Raw genomic sequence first — 18,620 nt, 5'->3', positions numbered from 1 at the left:
CGAACAGAGTGGAGACAGCGCTTCATTTTATTGGCGGACAGCGATGTGATGTCACTTCCTGCATATGACTTTCCCCGGGAAGGCGATTTGGCGCGGACTGTGCTGTTGTTGTGTTGACCTGCAGGTATCAGTGAGTAAACGGTAAAGGCTAAAAGTTATGGCTCCGGTATCAAACCCAGAGAAAGACATGGACGGTCCGGATGGCGGTGAGTTTTTGTTTCGCGTTGCTTGCTAGCTGACTTCAACGGACTTGCACAGTGAAAGTGAATAAGTTAGCTAACATATTAGCTAGCTTATCTTACACTGGGGACACGCTAAGGTTATTAATACTGTATTTATACCGTTATGTGTATAAGAATGCGTTAACAAACGTTAGTTCAGCTAACAACTTTCCATATCGAGTCTAGTGTTGCTAAGGCTCAAGGGAGGATAATAGACATGGTGTCAGTTCATGTTAGCTAACTATAGTGCGCTAATTGACGTCTGTCATTTTCGGACTTAACTGTACCTAACGTTACTGCAACCTTTCCGGCGCCGTGTGCAAGATATGCCACTAAATAATAATAAGTGTCCGCATGTTCAAAGAGCAGAAGTTAGTGCAAAAATGTTGTGCGCCTGCGCTCCTCAACATATTCCATACAAATGCGACATTAGTGGAGTATTTGTTGGGATAAACATCTGCAAATCAAGCTGTCTTGTTCATACCTGCTTCTGCGTCTTCATGTCGATGTGTCCTTCACCTCAGACGATGGAGGCGATGCCTGTGGTCTGGCAAAGTCTCGCTCCAGACGGGAGAAGAGAGAGAAGGTGGGGAGGAAGTCTGCACTGGAGCAGCTCAAGAAAGCCAAGTTGGGGGAAAAGATCAAATATGAGGTGAGAAAACACAATAACAATCTGTGTGTAATGGTTTGTATTTACTTTAACTCAGTGTATGAAAAGTTAATGTTCTCTTAATGAAACATCTCAGAGCCTCATCACCTTACTTTTTAGGCTCCATTAGCAACTTTTGTACTGACTTGGCCTTTGGATATACCAAGCAGCCTCTTTAGACAAAATGGTCTTTATTGATCTTCCACGTACAAGACTTCCATCAAGAAGGGCAGTCTATAGTTGATTAATTGATTTCGTTGATTGACAGAACATTTATTGACAACAATTTTGATAACCATTCATCTACCACCCTGGGACATTGTGATGATCATTATTTACTATTTTTGGACATTTTACAGATTAATTAAAAGAATAACCATCAGCTCAATTGATAAAAGAAATAATCAGCCCTACGTTTTAATTGTTATGTTATATTTATAGCTATACATACAGTATATAATAAATATACATATGTAAGATTACATGTATAATGTTATCTAAAAAATAGGTTTTATGGGTTCATAGGTTATGGTCAATCAGAGTTCATGTTTTCCAGGTGGAAGAGTTTACAAGTGTGTATGAGGAGGTGGACGAGCAGCAGTACTCAAAGATGGTACGAGAAAGACAAGAGGATGACTGGATTATTGATGATGGTGAGTCTCAGTCTCCTACCCTGGAAATCCAGAGTTCTCGCGAGAGCACAATTTTAATTTGCTCAGCGAGTCACTCTGGCATTGAGTAATGATGCTCATTAAAGGTGCTCTAAGCGATGTTGGGTGAAGGCACTTCTTGTTGACGTTCAAAGTATTTTCAAACAAAACGAGGCTAGCTCGCCCCTGCCTCCTCCTCATCCCGTCCCCTCTCCCTCCCTTCCGTGCTTCTGCGCACTAACCCCCCAACCCCCACCCCCAAATCCTTCTTGTCGGTTATTGGCTGGAACGCTGGAACACTGTTTGTTATGTTTGGTGGTGCAGGTTGGCACAGTTTGTTTTTGTTGCCGTTTCTGGGCTGTCTACAGAGACTGTGTTTTTTTACAGTGTGTTTAGGAGACAGGCAGCTAGCAGATAGTGAGGAGATGTTTGCTGTATGTGACAAAAAATGTTGTAGCCTAAAAAATGCGCGTGACATCGCTTAGAGCAACTTTAACTATGCCCTTGTAGCCGAGCTGCACCAATCAACATCGGTGTATCTGATATAGGCGGGCCAGAGGCGAGCTAAACAGACGACGACAGTTTAATTTACCAGTTAGCTCCGCTGGTAGCTAAGCGTATGGGGCTCTGGATACGTCACCCTGTGTATTGTTGGGATTGGTCGTAGTGTTATCCTATTGCATGCAGTGAGATTTTCAAATGCATGCTTGGTGCCGCCCCTCGAGTTGGGCCATTTTCATTACTCAATGCCAGACCCTTAATCTTTTGGATTTGGGTCTGGATTTCCAGGCTGTCAGTCTCCTGTGCCCACTGTGAGAATATGTCTGATGGTGAGGTCTAATGTCAACGTTTCTCTTCTCTTTTCTCAGATGGAACAGGATATGTGGAGGATGGAAGAGAAATCTTTGACGATGATTTGGATGATGATGATGTAGTTGAAAACAAAAAAGGTGAACATTTATACAGGATTGTATTGCAACAATTCATGTGTATTGTGAGTGTGGGGCAGGGTGCAGTAAATAGATTTGTACAAAGAGGGATGTTTTTGTTTTGTTTGTGTTTGCAGGAAAAGCTGGTGCTAAAGGAGCAGGCTCAAAGACAAACGTAAAGAAATCTGCCGTAGCCAAGCCCAACACCATTAAGAGCCTCTTCATGAACAGTAATGTCAAGAGGCCTGCTGAGGTGTGTTTCTGCATTGACATGCTTCTACTACACATGTCCCTATGTGTGTGGCCTTTGCGGCTCCAAACTTGAAATAAGAGAGATGTTCCTGCTCTTGTCCCCTTTCTGCTCTTGCATTGACCATAAGCATAATTGTGTCTCTTGCAGAAAGACGTAGACCTGTCCAAAGATGACTTATTAGGAGATATCTTACAGGACCTGCACTCTGAGGTTGGTACTATATCGTCTAGACAATGCAGAACTTTAACACAATTCAATGTCAACTAATGCATTTTACTTTTTTTGTTGAGACACTGTGATAGCAGTATTGGGCAAGGTATTTTCCCCTTACTCACTTTCTCACCTGTTTTGCTGTTAAAATCTCTCTCTCTCTCTCCCTCTCCCTCTCTCTCCCTCCCTCTTCACAGAAACCGACTCTTCTGACTCCTCCGCCAGTGGTCACTCTGAAGAAAAAGAAGTCTCTTGGATCACCCATGAATCCCTTTTCACTCAAACCTCAGATGCCAAAGGTATCCTTTAACCTATCCTACGATTGGAAGTGTCTGTAAACGACATCACTGGCCAAATTATACAGTTTAAATGCAATAATTGCAAACAATTGTATGTCACTTCTGTAATGCCAGGAGCCAGCCTCAGCTACAGGGTTAAAGGCCAAAGTTATCAGGCCACCGCCTTCTGACCCGACCCCCAGGTCATCAGCCTGCCTCCCTTCCTCCACCACACCTGCTCCTCCTGTGGCGAAGCAGAGGGCAAAAGTGGAGGAGCTGGATGAAGAGCAAGGTAAGGAAGACGGATACAACTGTGCTAGCTTTTTGTCCATGTTCTCGCTTCTAGCAACAAGAATACACTTACCTTTTTATGACGCTGTGTTTCTCAGAGAATGACCCTCTGGCTTTTGATGGGGTGGACTTTGATGAGCCGATGGAGGTCGGGCTTGAGGAGGAGAAGCCTGCACTTAAAGATGATGCTGAGTCTTCACCTAAAGCAGCAGCAGTGGCAGTTAAAGTGGAGCCCAAAGCAGAGCCTCAGGACCCTGTTTTATTGTAAGTCTTTTATCTGCTTTGTTTGCTATACTTATTAGGAAGTAGATGTTTTTTTCTGGCTTAATCTTAAAATGCTGTACATAGATGAAATACACAGCGCTAACATGCAAGGACCTCATACATGTTTCTATAACAGCGTAACCCAAGCCCAAGTTTTAGCATCTTCCTTACATTACATTTCATTTAGCTGACGCTTTTATCCGAAGCAACTTTCGATAAGTGCGTTCTCTACTTTGTCCTTTTCCAGAACCAACAGGATTGGAAGCTCTTGGGGACAAGAGGAGGAAGGTGGAGCAAGCGAGGCTCCAGCAGAGATACAGGTTGACTCCAGCCAACTCCCATTGGTGGAGGGCGCAGACGGGGAGCAGGTCTTTCGCTTCTATTGGTTGGATGCCTTTGAAGACCCCTACAGCCGACCAGGTAAGGCATATTTACACCTTAAGTGAATATAAAGTGGATGCTATATCATGTAAAAATACAAAGATTCTGTTCAGATTTGTAGAACATATCCTGATATTTTAACTTATCTGTGGCCTAGGTGTGGTGTACATGTTTGGAAAAGTGTGGATTGAGTCTGCAAAGTCTTATGTCAGCTGCTGTGTCACTGTCAGGAACATTGAGCGGACCATGTACTTCCTGCCTCGCGAATATGTAAGTGTCCTGCTCTGTCACATTACTGCCAGTATATTATGGAAACAAAATTGCCATGTTTTAAGAAACCACCTGTTTTCTTTACCCTTTTATACGCTTTGTTTAAATTAATTGAGCTCAATAAATCATCACCCATAGTATGAAATATTTGCTCTGTAAAACACCAATATTGTAATGAATGATATCAAATAGAAAAGCCTCTAAGATGTAATATGACAACTATTAAAGCTCCTCTCTTCTTGGTGATGAGAGGTAGGGTTACATGTTGCTATGTGGTTGCCATCAATTCTCCAAAACAATTCACACTATGAAGTTTATCATATTTGCTGAAATCTAAAAAGTAAGATTATACTTAATTTGTGTGAATCTATGCTGTTACCATTAGTATACAGTATGTTCCACCAGCTTAAAAAAAAAAGCTGTAACGCTATAGGACAATACAAAGCTACTGTGAGTAGATTTGTCTTACGTGTAACCTGTGTGTGTAAAATCACTTCACACATTCCTTCGTAGGAATCCTTTCAATTGCTTGACTGTGTTTTCATGAACAGAAAGTGAACACCAAGACCGGCGAGGTGTTGGACACTCCTGTAGGAATGATGGATGTCTACCAGGAGTTTAATGAACTCTCTGAGAAGTTCAGGATCATGAAGTTCAAGTCCAAGGTCAGCGCCAACCTTGGCTACGGACTGTATAGCACGAATCTCATTTTCTGGCAAGTGGCAACTACGTTTGACATATTTGTAACTGGTGCATGCTTTCTGTGTTTCTCTCTGCAGAAAGTGGAAAAGAGCTACGCCTTTGAAATTCCTGATGTGCCCACTCAGAGCGAGTACTTGGAAGTCAGATATTCTGTGAGTGGACGTGCATACATACACCCTGTCTAGTTGTTAGGAAGAAGTGTTCCATGTCTACTTGATTTTAAAATTTTTTTTAAATAATAACCTTTTTGTCTAAGTGCTAAATATTGTTTTTGCAGGCTGAGTTCCCTGCGCTGCCTTCGGACCTTAAGGGGGCGACCTTTTCCCACATTTTTGGAACCAACACTTCTAGTCTGGAGCACTTCCTCCTCAGCAGGAAGATTAAAGGGCCTTGCTGGCTGGACATCAAGACGCCACGTAAGGACGATGTCCCTTTGTCCAAAGTTGAATGATAGTTCTTTTGTGATTGAATAACGGATTTAACCCTTTAATTTAGTCTAACTTGATTTTGTATTTGAGGGATTTGGATATTTATAAGACCAATTAATCTGATGTTGGAACCTCTTTTTTCACATGTACCCCCCTGTGTCTGTCTGTCAGAGCTGATCAGCCAGCCGGTCAGCTGGTGTAAGGTGGAGGCTCTGGCCCTGAGGACCGACCTGGTCACTGTGGTCAAAGACCTGTCGCCTCCACCCATCACCGTCATGTCCATCAGCCTCAAGACTATCCAGAACCCCAAGACACACCACAACGAGGTCAGAATAATTACAATGAGTTTGTGTTGTTATTCAGCCGTGTTATTTTATGGTATGCTCAAACAAACTGAAATACTTAGTGAGCAATGACCTGATGATATAAGTGTTCCACTGCAGATTGTGTCCCTGTCTGCACTGGTCCACTATCAGTTCCATATGGATAAAGCTCCACCTCAACCTCCATACCAGACCCATTTTACTGGTAGGTTATTTACATGTATATTATTGAATGTTTTAATTGTAATGCATACAAGTAATATAATTGAAAGAATGGTCAAATGACAAACGTTTTGCACCTGTTCTTATACTCTTTTTGTCTTTGCAGTGGTCAGTAAACCGGCTGACTGTATCTTCCCCTACGACTTCAAAGATGCTGTGAGGAAGAAGGTGAGTGGCTATGGAGCTCAGCTTGGCACTATTTTTACAGATGTAGCAGGGATAGCAAATTGCCAGAAAAGGACTATTAACATTATAATAAACTATTCATGTAGTACATTCTACAGTACTTTACAGTAAGGTAGTTTAATTTGTACAAAAAGCAGATTCTGTTAGAACCTATGGAGAATATGTTTTGCCTATATATTTCCTTCAGTGTATGTGACAAAACATTGATGATGTGATTCCCTTCCTCTGTTAGAATGGGAAAGTGGAGATAGCTGCTACAGAGCGGACTCTGCTTGGCTTCTTCCTGGCCAAGATGCACAAAATCGACCCTGATGTGCTGGTGGTGAGTAGAAGATGTTGCTATAGAGTATTTCTATGCAATGTCCTGAATCTGTGAAAAATAAATAATTTGTCCAGGTGCATCTGGGTAAAAGTGAATATGCTAATCCTTATTCTTTTCCTGCAGGGTCACGACATCTTTGGTTTTGACCTGGAAGTGATTCTGCAGAGAATCACTGTGTGCAAGGTTCCCCACTGGTCTAAGATTGGACGCCTCAGGAGGGCCAATATGCCCAAACTAGGGGTAAGAAGAATAGCAATATTTTATTTTGTTTCTATACCATAGTGTACATCACTAAAGGTTGTTATACGCGGCAGGGTCGTGGTTCCTTTGCAGAGAAGAGTGCGACCTGTGGCCGTCTGGTGTGCGACGTGGAGATCTCAGCCAAGGAGCTGATTCGCTGTAAAAGTTACCATCTGACTGAACTGGCTGCACAGGTGCTGAAGATGGAGAGAGTCACAGTCCCTCAGGAAAACATCAAGAATCTCTACAGGTTTGTATGTCCTTAAAGCGTCAGTTAAATCAAATCAGAAAAACATTGTTTTCCAAAAGAGATGTGTGCTTTTCCATGTATGCCACAGATATCGATAAGTCACACATGTCAGTAACTCCCTTGATCTGCTGTATGTAAAGTGTTATTTAAAAAAAAAAAAAAAAAAAATATATATATATATATATATATATATATATATATAGAAGTACAAGTTGGAGTTGTTTTCTCATAAAATATTTCAACGTGGACCCCAAACTATGTCTATCCTTAAAATATGTGTGTGTTTGTGTATCAGTGACTCTCCTCATCTGCTCTACCTGTTGGAGTTGACCTGGACAGACACCAAGCTGATCCTCCAGATCATGTGTGAGCTCAACGTGCTGCCGCTGGCCCTGCAGATCACCAACATTGCTGGCAACATCATGGTAATGTACAGCAACACCTTTTTCATTACCATCACTAAATAGCCACCCACAGCTGCAAAAACAAAACATGTTACAATGTTACAACACAGCTATCGCCTAACATTACTCAGCTGAAACAGAAAATGCAAATAACAATACCCGCTTTCCGACCAGAGGGATTTTTGCAGTTCCTAGAACATAACGTTCCTAGAACCCTTTTTTTCTCGTGTTCTGACTGGACCAATTTGGGGATTATTAAATCCCCAATTAAAAATACTTGGTCGTAAAGAGGCTAATTAAGTCACTTCACAATTTGCTGAATGTCGTGGTATTAACTTCCAAATAACTGACATGGTTAAAATATATTCTGGCTCTTCAAAGAAAAAATGTCTGCACTACCAACATTATAAGAAAAACAAACACACAAAAGAAACAGCGATGGACAATCATGAGGATTTTGAATTGCAGGCTGCAGCTCTTCTTGCTTATTGTACAAATACTGAAAATTGAAGTCAGAAACAAAGCGGTTTGCAGACAAAAGCAAGACTTGGTTCTCCTGTGGATGAGAGAGAGAAAAGCTTTAAATCTTAAAAGCCTTTATCAAGGTTTAGACACAGCGTATTTTGATCATGGAGTGAGTTTCAGGAGAACTACAAAAATACAATGCATTAGGATAAGATTACATTTTAGACTTCAGCTAGACTGGGACATAGAGATGCCATCACCCCTGAGCCTTTCTTCAGGTTGGCTCAGATCATATGCAACCTCTAGTTTATGACTTGGTTCCTTTTTGAAGCCTCCTGCTTCCGTCACCTGATGTCTTCCTGCTTCTTCTCTGCAGTCTCGTACTCTAATGGGCGGCCGCGCAGAGAGGAACGAGTTCCTGTTGCTTCATGCCTTCCACGACAAAAACTACATTGTCCCTGACAAACCCTCCTTCAAAAAGGCCCAGCTGGAAATGGTAAAGCCACACAACACGCAGCTTTTCTTTAGTAATGTACAGTCATGTGACAAATGCACTTTTTCTCTTTGTTCCTGTGTCCTAGGTCGAGGGAGAAGAAGATGTGGATGCAGGGAAAGGCAAGCGGAAGAAGAAGGCAGCCTATGCTGGAGGTCTGGTGCTGGATCCTAAAGTTGGTAAGTCTGTGTTATTAGTTTAAAGTCTTCTTTTCTGTCTATGTACGTATTTCTGTAACCTCTCTCTGTCTCTGGCTCTCTCTCTGCAGGTTTCTACGACAAGTTTGTGCTGCTGCTTGACTTCAACAGCCTCTATCCCTCAATCATCCAAGAGTTCAACATCTGCTTCACCACTGTACAGAGGGAGGCTCACAACACACAGAATAAGAATGAGGTGTGTGTGTGTGTAGAGCCTCAACATCCTGCGTGACCTCCCCACCCCCACCAGAAAAAAAATGTCCAGCTAACGTCCAACTCTTGTTTTCATGGTAACAGGAGGATGGGTCTGAAGACATTCCTGAAATTCCCGATACAAACCTAGAGATGGGAATCCTGCCCAAAGAAATCAGGAAGCTGGTCGAGCGGCGTAAACAGGTCAAGCAGCTGATGAAACAGCAAGACATCAACCCAGACCTCTACCTGCAGGTACACACACATACCTACACATGCACACTGAAACACACAGACGCTGTACATGCTGTATAGTATTTCCAAAGTTGTTCTTGAATTAAAGTTGGTGTGGATACTCGCCTCTCTTTTTGTTTGTTTTAAAAGGTCATTATTTCCCACTTGTTTCCTATTTAAAGCGCAGTATAAAATTGGGTCTACTAGTGTTGAGGCAGTTTAAAGTGAAACTCCACACAAAATCTTTCAGGTATTTAACACTCACACCCTGGAGACTCTAATGAGGCTATAAAAACTGTATAGCTTGCTCCTGTGATTTTGTATGTGTCTGTGTTTGAGTTCGTGTCACTTCAAAATAATACAACTGGTGACCCTTTTTTTTAATGGTGGAAAATCATAAGATCCACAGAAACTTCTCTCTGTATGCCGAAGTATGTTGGGGGAAAAAATACTCGTGTGTTGCTGTGTCATCCTTAAAATCCAAAGTACCACAGCAAGTAGTATATTTAGTTAACCATATGTTAGTAAAACTATGTTTGGATCATACTAGCGTACAGATAGACAGCCGTTGAGGATCTTTGAGTACATTATATTATCTTCTGCACTCAGCCAAGGAAGAGTCATGCAAATAGCTCTCAACCATTTTCATTTCACTGAAAAGAGTAACGCCTGCATACAGGCACAAAAACACAGTTGTCTCTATTGTACCATTTTTTATTGACAGATGAGACAACTTCTAACCTATCACATCTTTATAACTTTGGAATTTTTAGGGGAATACTAAATCCTTATATCCGTTTGTTCTAATTTGAGTCTGTCTGTCCATCAGTATGACATTCGCCAGAAAGCTCTGAAGCTGACAGCGAACAGTATGTACGGCTGCCTGGGATTCAGCTTCAGCCGCTTCTACGCCAAGCCACTTGCCGCCCTGGTCACACACAAGGGTAGAGAGGTGAGTCAAACCCACATACTGTACATAAACGCATCAATGACATATGGACGCCCAAAGTTTTAGCTGTCACACCTACAGATCTAAATAAACTAAACTAAATAAGCTTATGGTTAAACTGAAGTGGTACATTTATTACAGTACACACAGAGCGAGCAGGCATGGCATACAAAGACACAAAACACACAGAACACACTCAGTAATTAATGAAGATGTCCTACAGCCTTTTGTGATTTAGAATCTGGTCCGTAGAAATAAAAATATTTCAATCTTTGTCCACAAGAGGGCACTGCTACATCAAATTCCACATCGTGCAGAACTCCTTTCTCCTTTCACTATTCCATTTTCTTTCTGACTTCTGCCTCATCTTCTGTTTCTTTTTCTCCCTGTCTCACATTTGTCATCCTTTTCTCTCCAAAAAAACAAAAAGATCGCTTTCTCCCTCACGCTGTGCCCTTCCCTGAATATGATTATTCCCTCAAGTTCATTTTGTCAAAATAAGAATAACCTGTTGTGTTGTCTGTGATATCAGTAGCTCTGTGTAAGTATTTTCCAGTAACAGAAATGCCACAGGCACACACATGATGCTCACAACTCTCTCCATGTAAAGTCTGATTGTGTAATGGCTTCTTTCAGCACACACAAATGGAACAAAATGGGCGTGCACACTCAATAAATTGGGGCACAGAGGCATGTGTACTGCATGCCATAAACGGCTAAATCTGGTATTGTAACTGAACACCTCACACACCTATCATGTCAGTTGTAGTACTCATGTTCATTTAATGAGCTCTAACAGTACACATCCTTGGCATAGGCGTTGAGCTTTGCCTCAGGGGAGTGCTTCATTAATATCCCCTCACACACTCATTGTGTTCACTAATAGAGGGTGTGTGTGTGTGTGTGTGTGTGTGTGTGTGTGTGTGTGTGTGTTTGTGACTCCAGTTAAGCTTGTTGTTCGGCTGACAGAGCTACTTTTACTTTGTAAAAAGTGCACATTTGATTCGCTGGTGTAGGTGGGAGTTTTTCTCCCTCCAGACTTTTTTTTAGCTTGTATCTCTGTCAACAGTCAGAGGTGCATGGGTTAATTACATTTTACCTCGTTCTGGCTTTATTGTATCCAGGAAGCGGTACTACTCTCAGCCATAAAGTCAGCTACATTTCCATTGTCTGAAGTGGTGACATTTCTGCACTTTGCATAAGTTGTGTGCAGACTTGTTAAACTGAATATTTATGATGGTTAATTCAAATAGTTCCTAATAGTTTAGGAATCGTGAATACCATGAAAATGTTGTAATTGTAAACAGACTTGTTCAAGCAAGCTTTTTAAAACTTCAACAAACATAACACAACATTTCTCCAAACAGCTCTTGTAGCATCATCTAAGTGTTTTCTAGCCAAAGGTTAGCAGTTTGGGTTAAAAAATAAATAAAATATTTACGTCCTTATCCTTTGCAGTTTTCTCACTGACAGCACTGGCTACACCACACAAGTAACCAAAAGTGTACTGCCACAGAGCTGCAGGGTGCACAGCTAGGCACAGTGTTGTCATTGAGGAAAATAAAGAAGATAATAAAACAAACATTTCCTATTTGACATGGAGATGGAGATTGGCGCTCGCTCATGAAATTAGGTGATATTTTGTTTGTGTTCATCAATCAAACAATAAATAATATACAAATATATATATATATATATATATATATTGCCTTTTAGATAATTGCAATGCAGTGATTTACATAATAGTCATTTATCATTTAACATTTATTTACTTTTAAATGGTTTCAGATCATTTAAAGCTCTGAAACCTGCTGATGGCCTACTTTGCCTCCAGAGTTTTTCTCAGTCTTCAGAAGTACCCACTGTGCTGAAGGGGCTGTAAACACATTGGATTGTGTTTTATTAGGACTTTACTGCATTAGTACATTGCATACAGTGGAGAGTGATATGACAGATCAGCGAGATGTGCAGCCAAAAGCTCATCAGTCAGATCTGAACCCACAGTTCAGATGCTGAGTACATTGCCTGGACCTCATCTTGCTATGGTAGCAAGAGACTCCACTGTGCACAATCTTAGTGTTTTGTTTACCTTGTATCCATGATCTGAGGCACGCATCTATTTATATGCAGGTTGTGTGTTTGGGGAGAGCATGACATCAACACAACCAGGGAGTCCCACTGCAAACGAGATGCTGTAAATAACGTTGTTGAGGATAATTTAGTACTCTCCTGAATCTATGTTTATGTATATATATGTCTGTCTTCTGTCAAAATCTTTGATATCGCCAAACATTTGTGATCCAGTTTGTCAATCTCTACTTTTATGCACTACTGTTTAAAACTGCATTTTCTTTCACTTTAATGTGTTCTGTCTATACTCATGATCTACTACCCAACCTTATAAGCTAATTATTTCATTAGCTGTTATAGTAAAGTGTAATCAGCTTCTATACGTATGTATGTGTGCTGGCTGGCTCGGGCAAAGGGGCCGAGAGCAGTTTGGTTCAGGCAACAGTTTGAACAAACTAAAGCAGTGTTATTGAATTTGTATGGAGTATAATAACCATATGTTCTTGGTTCTTCTTCTACCAAGCAGTTCTTGGTAGTTTCCGCTTGCAGCAAGCCAGAAAGGCCAGCTGGCAGTTTCTAGTGTATTTGAGGGTATGGCCGTTTGCACCCCGGGCCCCCATTTTAATCGTCACATTTGCACTCTACTTTCATATCATGGTTTAGGAGGCTTTTTATTTTTATAATTGTCACACGTACACATACCACTGCTCTGTCCGCAGTGTAAATCCACCCTCCCGCCCCTCGGCGTTCCCTTCATCTGTTTGGACGAGTGTGCGGGTGAATGTGCATGTGTTCTGTGTATTTATTGATTGGCTTAGCTCTCGTCTTTCTCTCGCTCTCGTTTTAAATTGAGGCCCAACCCCACTCTGTGGCAGGACGGGTCAGGCCGGGGGCCACAGTGGTTTCTCAGCTCACAGAGGGTTCAGATGAGAGGGCTCTGAGGGGGATGACAGACCCTTGGCGGTGGCTTATCTGATCAGACTTGCCAAGTTCAGAGGGGGAAAGCCCCCACTTAGCTCCCCTCCCGACTCAACTTGTGTGTGTTTCTTAAGTATGTCTTGTATCTATCTGTGTCTGCATGTATGTGTTGATGTGTCCGTGCGTGTGCGCGCACAAGTGCCACAAGCCGAACTCTGCCCTTTGTCGGGGGACCATTTGTTGTGGCCCTACTCTGTCCTGGTATGTGTGGGTATTAAGGGGGCGGGTTATGGGTATTAAGAGGAAGGTGAAGGTTTAGATTACACAGCCACAGATTGATGTCCCCCTAAACCCCTCAGCGTTATTTTAGGTTCTTTTGTATGTTCGCCAGAGAACAGTTGGGTGCAGAGAAACCGATATATGACACACAACTTACACGCATGTGGTTATAATAGGCTGATAAATGCATTTGTCATACCAGGAAGACTTTTATTGTCCCTCGACCACTGGCTCGTGTGTCCCTGACTTCAACTGACGATCTCATCTTACAAATACGGAGAATTAAACGTAGAGAAAGGAGGATTTTCTGCACATGCTCTTTTCGGTCAGAGATCAGTTGCAGGAAAAACTCTACAGCATTTGGCTCGTTGGTGGTGTTAATTTCCTATGCTGGTGTTAATGTTGCTAGTCAAAGCAAATAGAGAAGTGTCTGTTAACAGTCAAGGGCACTACGAAAGCTGCTTTGCCTCAAATGTAGTTAATCTTTCTCTGTTGATGTTAGTAAGGAAACGGAATTAATCTTTTTTTCTTAGTTTTGATACTTTTATGACATGCTTGGTTTAGAAGGCATGTAAACCTTCTCTTGTCCCTGAACACAATGTGTGTGTGTGTGTGTGTGTGTGTGTGTGTCCTCCTAATCGAGTGATGTTAACAACAGAGGCCGCTTGAAGCCGTTGATTGTTGTGGAACGCAGATTGGTTTGACCTTTTGACCCTTTTTGCCAGCAAATCTGACAGCCATTAGCAGGTGTGTGTGTGTCTCAGGATGGAGGATGACTCCGTAAAGCCGTTCTGCTGTAATTGAGTCTCTGTCCTTGTGTTTAAAAACAGCCTGACAGGAGCTCGTAGTTAACATTATTGGATGGCATGCAGAGTGAGGGATGGAAGCGGGCTTGGGTAATGGAGCCGAGGGTGTGGAGAGGTCAAAGTTTGGTTTAGGTTAAACCTCTGTGTGTGTGTGTGTGTGTGTGTGTGTGTGTGTGTGTGTGTGTGAGAGAGAGGGTGCGTGTGCTTGTAATGAAGCCTAAGTAAATATTGTTGCCCCTGGTGTCCCTCAATCAAGTTCTATATCATTCTTCTTGTCTCAGGAATCACAAATCATTTCCCCGAATTAGACGCAGGAATACCTAAACCACCCTATCATGTCTCGTCTGATGTGCGTCTGTCAGGTTGTGTCGTGATAAGGTGCGAGTAAATGTTGTTGCCCTCATTTCTTTCATTCATGGTCTCAATCACTGTCATATATACAATTTTGTGTGTGGGTGTGTGTGTCCTGTAGTCTGTAGAGCTGGCTTTACTCCTGATAGGAGTGGACTTAACAAATAGTCACATGGGAGCAGCACTGCTATTTTGGCTACATTAGCTCGTCTGTGAGGGCTGACAGTGGCCACGACAAGGTTTCACAATCTAAACTGCGACTTTAATAGCACCTACTAATGATGCCATGTGAGACCGAGCTAATGGCAGGGATTATAATTCATTACGGATTTATCTGACATATGGTGCCTCTATCAGAAGAGTTGTGAATGAGAGGATAATTAGTACATGGTTTTAGCTGACTTGGCAAGTAGGTGATATGTTCAGTTCTATGAACTGAATCAGAACTTGATCCTCTAATGAACATTACTGCATTTGTGTTATTGAACCAACAATATGCTTACATTGACTCCACTTTGACTTGACAGATAGAAAGTGGTATAACACATATTTAAACCTGCAATCTAGATTTTTTTTTTGGCCACTTGGATGCAGCGGAAACAAGTTGTGAACACAACATTGACATAAAATCACCTTTGTTTTATGTAAAGTGAACTTGTTAGCAAGCAGTTGTTATTTACACATCCAGCAGACAATAGAGAAACACCATCATTCATTTGTGTTTCTTGCTACCTGGCTAATTTTCACTCTTTCAGCTCGGTTTTTGGTCTCTAGCAAATCCTGAAGAAAATATTGTGTTCTTTAGCTGCTAAATGCTCCGCTATGTTTACCAGGTAGTCACTACATTTTTCTGTTTGTAGTTTGGTGTTGAGCAGGTAGTGCACCTTGTTTTTTTTAGTTTTTTTTTAGAGCTTTTTCTAAAAGACTGCTGCTGAAAATGATGCTGTGAAAGAGAATCAATTTACATTGTCATTTGATACATTGTTATTAGAAAAACATATTCATTATATTATTACTATATCGGTATTTCATATGTTAGACCTGACTGTATAAGAATGAAGCTGATTCTTAACTACAAAGGTCATCTCATCTTCCTGAACCATCTATTGCCTGCTATCTCAAATATCCAATTTTAATGAGCCCTTTTGACTATCTATGCATACATTATTTATTTGCCTGACAACATTTTAAGAATTTATTGGTGACAACTTTGACTGTGCCTCGGAAGAATGGACACCAGGATCAGGATGTGTCCATTTTGGGGATTGAAGTACCACATTTGTAATTGACCAGACAGCAGGAAGATTTTTATCATTGTCTGAGTTATTTTCGATGAACACCAGTGTTTGTGATCTCAGCCGGTTGTGTTAAATCAGACCCAGCTTTACAACAGGTTGCCTCTCCAGTAGTAGACATGAGAGCACGGCAATGGCATCTGCCAGGACGTGTGTGTGTCCGTGTGTCCGTGTCGTCTGTCTGTCTTTGCGCTCATGCATTCTTGAAATAATAAATAAAATAATTTCAGTGAAAGATTTTAATTTTCTATATGTGCACATGAGAGCTCACACTAAGAGAGACTACAAATATTGTATGCATCTTTGTGTGTGAGACTGAGAGAAGAGAGGGGGACTTTGTGTGTGTGTGTGCGTGTGTGTGCGTGTGCATGCACTCATACGCATGCCTGCCCCCCCCCCCCAACTCTGACAGTGGTGTGTTCCTCCACAGGTGCTATTTCAGTCGGCCGTCTGTCATCCCAAAATGCTTTTCAGCTGAGTGCTTTTCAAAACAATCGTCACTGGTGCCCCAGGCTCTTTTTACAAGGGCCCTCTGCCGCACTGAGGTTTAACATGCTGCCTCTGATCTGCTGACCGAGAGGGGGGAGGGGGGGTGATGATATGTGTGTAGAGGGGTATCTCTGTTGTCTTTATTGCTTCCTTTCAATCTATAAAGCATTTGTCGCACATCCAATGCAGATCAGTTAAGACCCATATTCTTATTTAAAATGACAGCCTGGCAAAAGACAAACGATATCTTGAAGAGGAGGCGGTTGAAGTGGACTGAAATAAAGAATACATGAGAGCGACATGACAACAAGACACACATAAATCCCTAATCGAGAAGACCAGAAAATAGCTGAGCAACAGCTGGGGAAAAGCCAGATATTACAACAAGGCTGAACTACTCATCAATTAGCATGACAGGGTGCAATATTGCACAGCTAGGCATGTGCAGACACACTGGTGCGCATGTAAAGACATGAGACATTGTTAAAAGCACTACATTAAAAGTGATTGCATGCTGTGAAAAGTCAGAGACTGGGCATGTACAGATTTTAGTGATCTTGAGTGAGATATTAGCACTGGGTATTAAAGTGTAGATGGTGTTAAATATAAAAATATCAAAGCCCCAATCTGTCTCACTTTTTCTAACTTAATATCTGTTCTAAAAACTTTGATTTAGGTTTATCCGGCTGCACTAGTCAGCTGGACAAGATTTGTCATTTATCATGGACCCGTGCTCCTGTAGCTGTCTCCCTAGTTCCCTTCATGGCAGCTTTGAGTGTTACAGACTATGGTAGCACCACTTAACCAAACTACATCTTTTAGCAACATTGGCAGGGTCAGATGCCCTAAAGTATGTGTCCTCAAGTCTCGAGGCAGATTGTTGGGTATATTATGTTTTAAAAATGGGGAGTACAAAGTGAAAATGTCACCTGTAAGCTGTGCAAGTCAGTGTTGAATTACCACTACTACTAGTAACACAAGAACTATCCACAACACTTGTGTACTACTGTCAGGTCCAATACTGGTTGGTCTGAAAAAGCTGCAGCTACAGTCTGAATTGTCTTAAAGCTGCCATGTGCTACAAGTTGCAGGTTTATCCAAAACAAACTCTGATGCACAAATATAAGCATCCTTACATTTTGAATCTAAGGATGCGTATATTCAAGCAACACTAAAGTTTGTTTTGGGTTGGTGTTAAATAAACTGTAGACCAAACAACCGCTCCGCTTCCAATCAGACTCTTGTGTGGTTCTTTATGGTCAGAAAGCAAAGCAGACAACCACTGGATTTTCAAAGAAGTGATCTTTTAAGGAAAATTTTATTTGCCCACGGCGGTCCATGTAGATATCAGGATGTACAGCTCTTGGTTTGTTTGTAAAAGGTCGTAGTGAACATGAACCAGACCAGAACTAAGAGGCAGCAACGTATCATTTCTTTCCTTCTGTCCAGACCAAATGAAGAGAACCGCAGTTGTGCAAGTGCCCTAATTGTTGGCTGTGTGTTTTATATAGTTAGTTAACAAATTAAACCTGAATAAAACTTATGCCCAAGTAGTGTATTGTTGTTTAGTAGTTTATTGTCCGGGAAGGCATGCTGTCTCATTTGAACTCTGAGCCTCCTTGACCTCTCACAGCCCAAAGAGAGTCCTCATCTATATTGTGGCATGATAAGAAGAATGCGAGGGATAGGGATTACAAGTGTGGGGAAAAAAATAAAAAATTCTCTCTTTTCTACGAAATCTTCCGTCCTGATCCTTCACATTGCGAGGCACTTGTCAGTGAGCTGCTCAATTACTGTCCAGTCTAATTACACTGTATTAACACCAAGCAGCCGAGAAGTGAAAGAGGCAGGAACATAAGACAATTGAGTGATGTTTTACGGTGTGACAAAAAAAAGGAAATTTAGTAATTGGACGATTTTCAACAGACTTATTAATTTACTGAGTCGAAAATGGGGCAAATAAGAGAAGAGATTCACCTTGACGCATTGTGGATACCAAACTATTAAAATTGGATTTTAGGGAAAATAGTCTAACAACCCTCACAGGACTGAAGAAATATAAATCTTCACAACTTAAAGATATATTTAAATGTGTTTATTCACTTGGTTTGTTAAATGTCAGCAAATAGGGGAAAGTGTCTGGAATAAGTTTCCAGAGCTTACATTGACTTTTTCAAAATTCAAATTCTTGTTTTATCCGACTGCCACTTCAGATTCTAAAGATATTCAGTTTACTATCTGACAAGCTGGATCCAGTGTAGTTTTGCTAAAAGAAAATAAATAAAACGATAAATCAAAATGGATGCTGCTGATAATTTTTTTGTCAGATCGATTAATTGTTGTAGCTCTACGTGAATCCCTTTTCCATAATCTGGTTGATGTGAAAGACTTGGTTGTATTACTGAAGGA

General features: G+C 41.4%; 1 protein-coding gene across 1 annotated transcript in view; it reads left to right on the top strand.

The window, feature by feature from the left end:
- Positions 1 to 69: 69 nt before the first annotated feature.
- Positions 70 to 18,620, top strand: part of pola1 (polymerase (DNA directed), alpha 1) — a 50,163-nt gene continuing 31,612 nt past the window's right edge. Inside the window, exons 1-26 of the mRNA XM_078280480.1 lie at positions 70 to 206; positions 746 to 873; positions 1,427 to 1,523; positions 2,390 to 2,470; positions 2,587 to 2,702; positions 2,850 to 2,912; positions 3,110 to 3,211; positions 3,326 to 3,482; positions 3,580 to 3,745; positions 3,993 to 4,165; positions 4,284 to 4,396; positions 4,948 to 5,061; positions 5,176 to 5,250; positions 5,376 to 5,514; positions 5,698 to 5,852; positions 5,970 to 6,054; positions 6,178 to 6,239; positions 6,490 to 6,579; positions 6,703 to 6,819; positions 6,894 to 7,069; positions 7,365 to 7,494; positions 8,315 to 8,434; positions 8,520 to 8,610; positions 8,700 to 8,824; positions 8,926 to 9,075; positions 9,884 to 10,006. Coding sequence (XP_078136606.1) covers positions 158 to 206; positions 746 to 873; positions 1,427 to 1,523; positions 2,390 to 2,470; positions 2,587 to 2,702; positions 2,850 to 2,912; positions 3,110 to 3,211; positions 3,326 to 3,482; positions 3,580 to 3,745; positions 3,993 to 4,165; positions 4,284 to 4,396; positions 4,948 to 5,061; positions 5,176 to 5,250; positions 5,376 to 5,514; positions 5,698 to 5,852; positions 5,970 to 6,054; positions 6,178 to 6,239; positions 6,490 to 6,579; positions 6,703 to 6,819; positions 6,894 to 7,069; positions 7,365 to 7,494; positions 8,315 to 8,434; positions 8,520 to 8,610; positions 8,700 to 8,824; positions 8,926 to 9,075; positions 9,884 to 10,006 — 2,997 coding nt within the window. The 5' untranslated portion in view covers positions 70 to 157. The remainder of the gene's footprint in view (positions 207 to 745; positions 874 to 1,426; positions 1,524 to 2,389; positions 2,471 to 2,586; positions 2,703 to 2,849; positions 2,913 to 3,109; positions 3,212 to 3,325; positions 3,483 to 3,579; positions 3,746 to 3,992; positions 4,166 to 4,283; positions 4,397 to 4,947; positions 5,062 to 5,175; positions 5,251 to 5,375; positions 5,515 to 5,697; positions 5,853 to 5,969; positions 6,055 to 6,177; positions 6,240 to 6,489; positions 6,580 to 6,702; positions 6,820 to 6,893; positions 7,070 to 7,364; positions 7,495 to 8,314; positions 8,435 to 8,519; positions 8,611 to 8,699; positions 8,825 to 8,925; positions 9,076 to 9,883; positions 10,007 to 18,620) is intronic.

Source organism: Sander vitreus, chromosome 22, assembly GCF_031162955.1.
Source record: "Sander vitreus isolate 19-12246 chromosome 22, sanVit1, whole genome shotgun sequence".
Lineage (NCBI taxonomy): Eukaryota > Metazoa > Chordata > Actinopteri > Perciformes > Percidae > Sander > Sander vitreus.
Note: the sequence above shows the minus strand (reverse complement) of the source record. Positions and strands in the feature narration are given on the sequence as shown.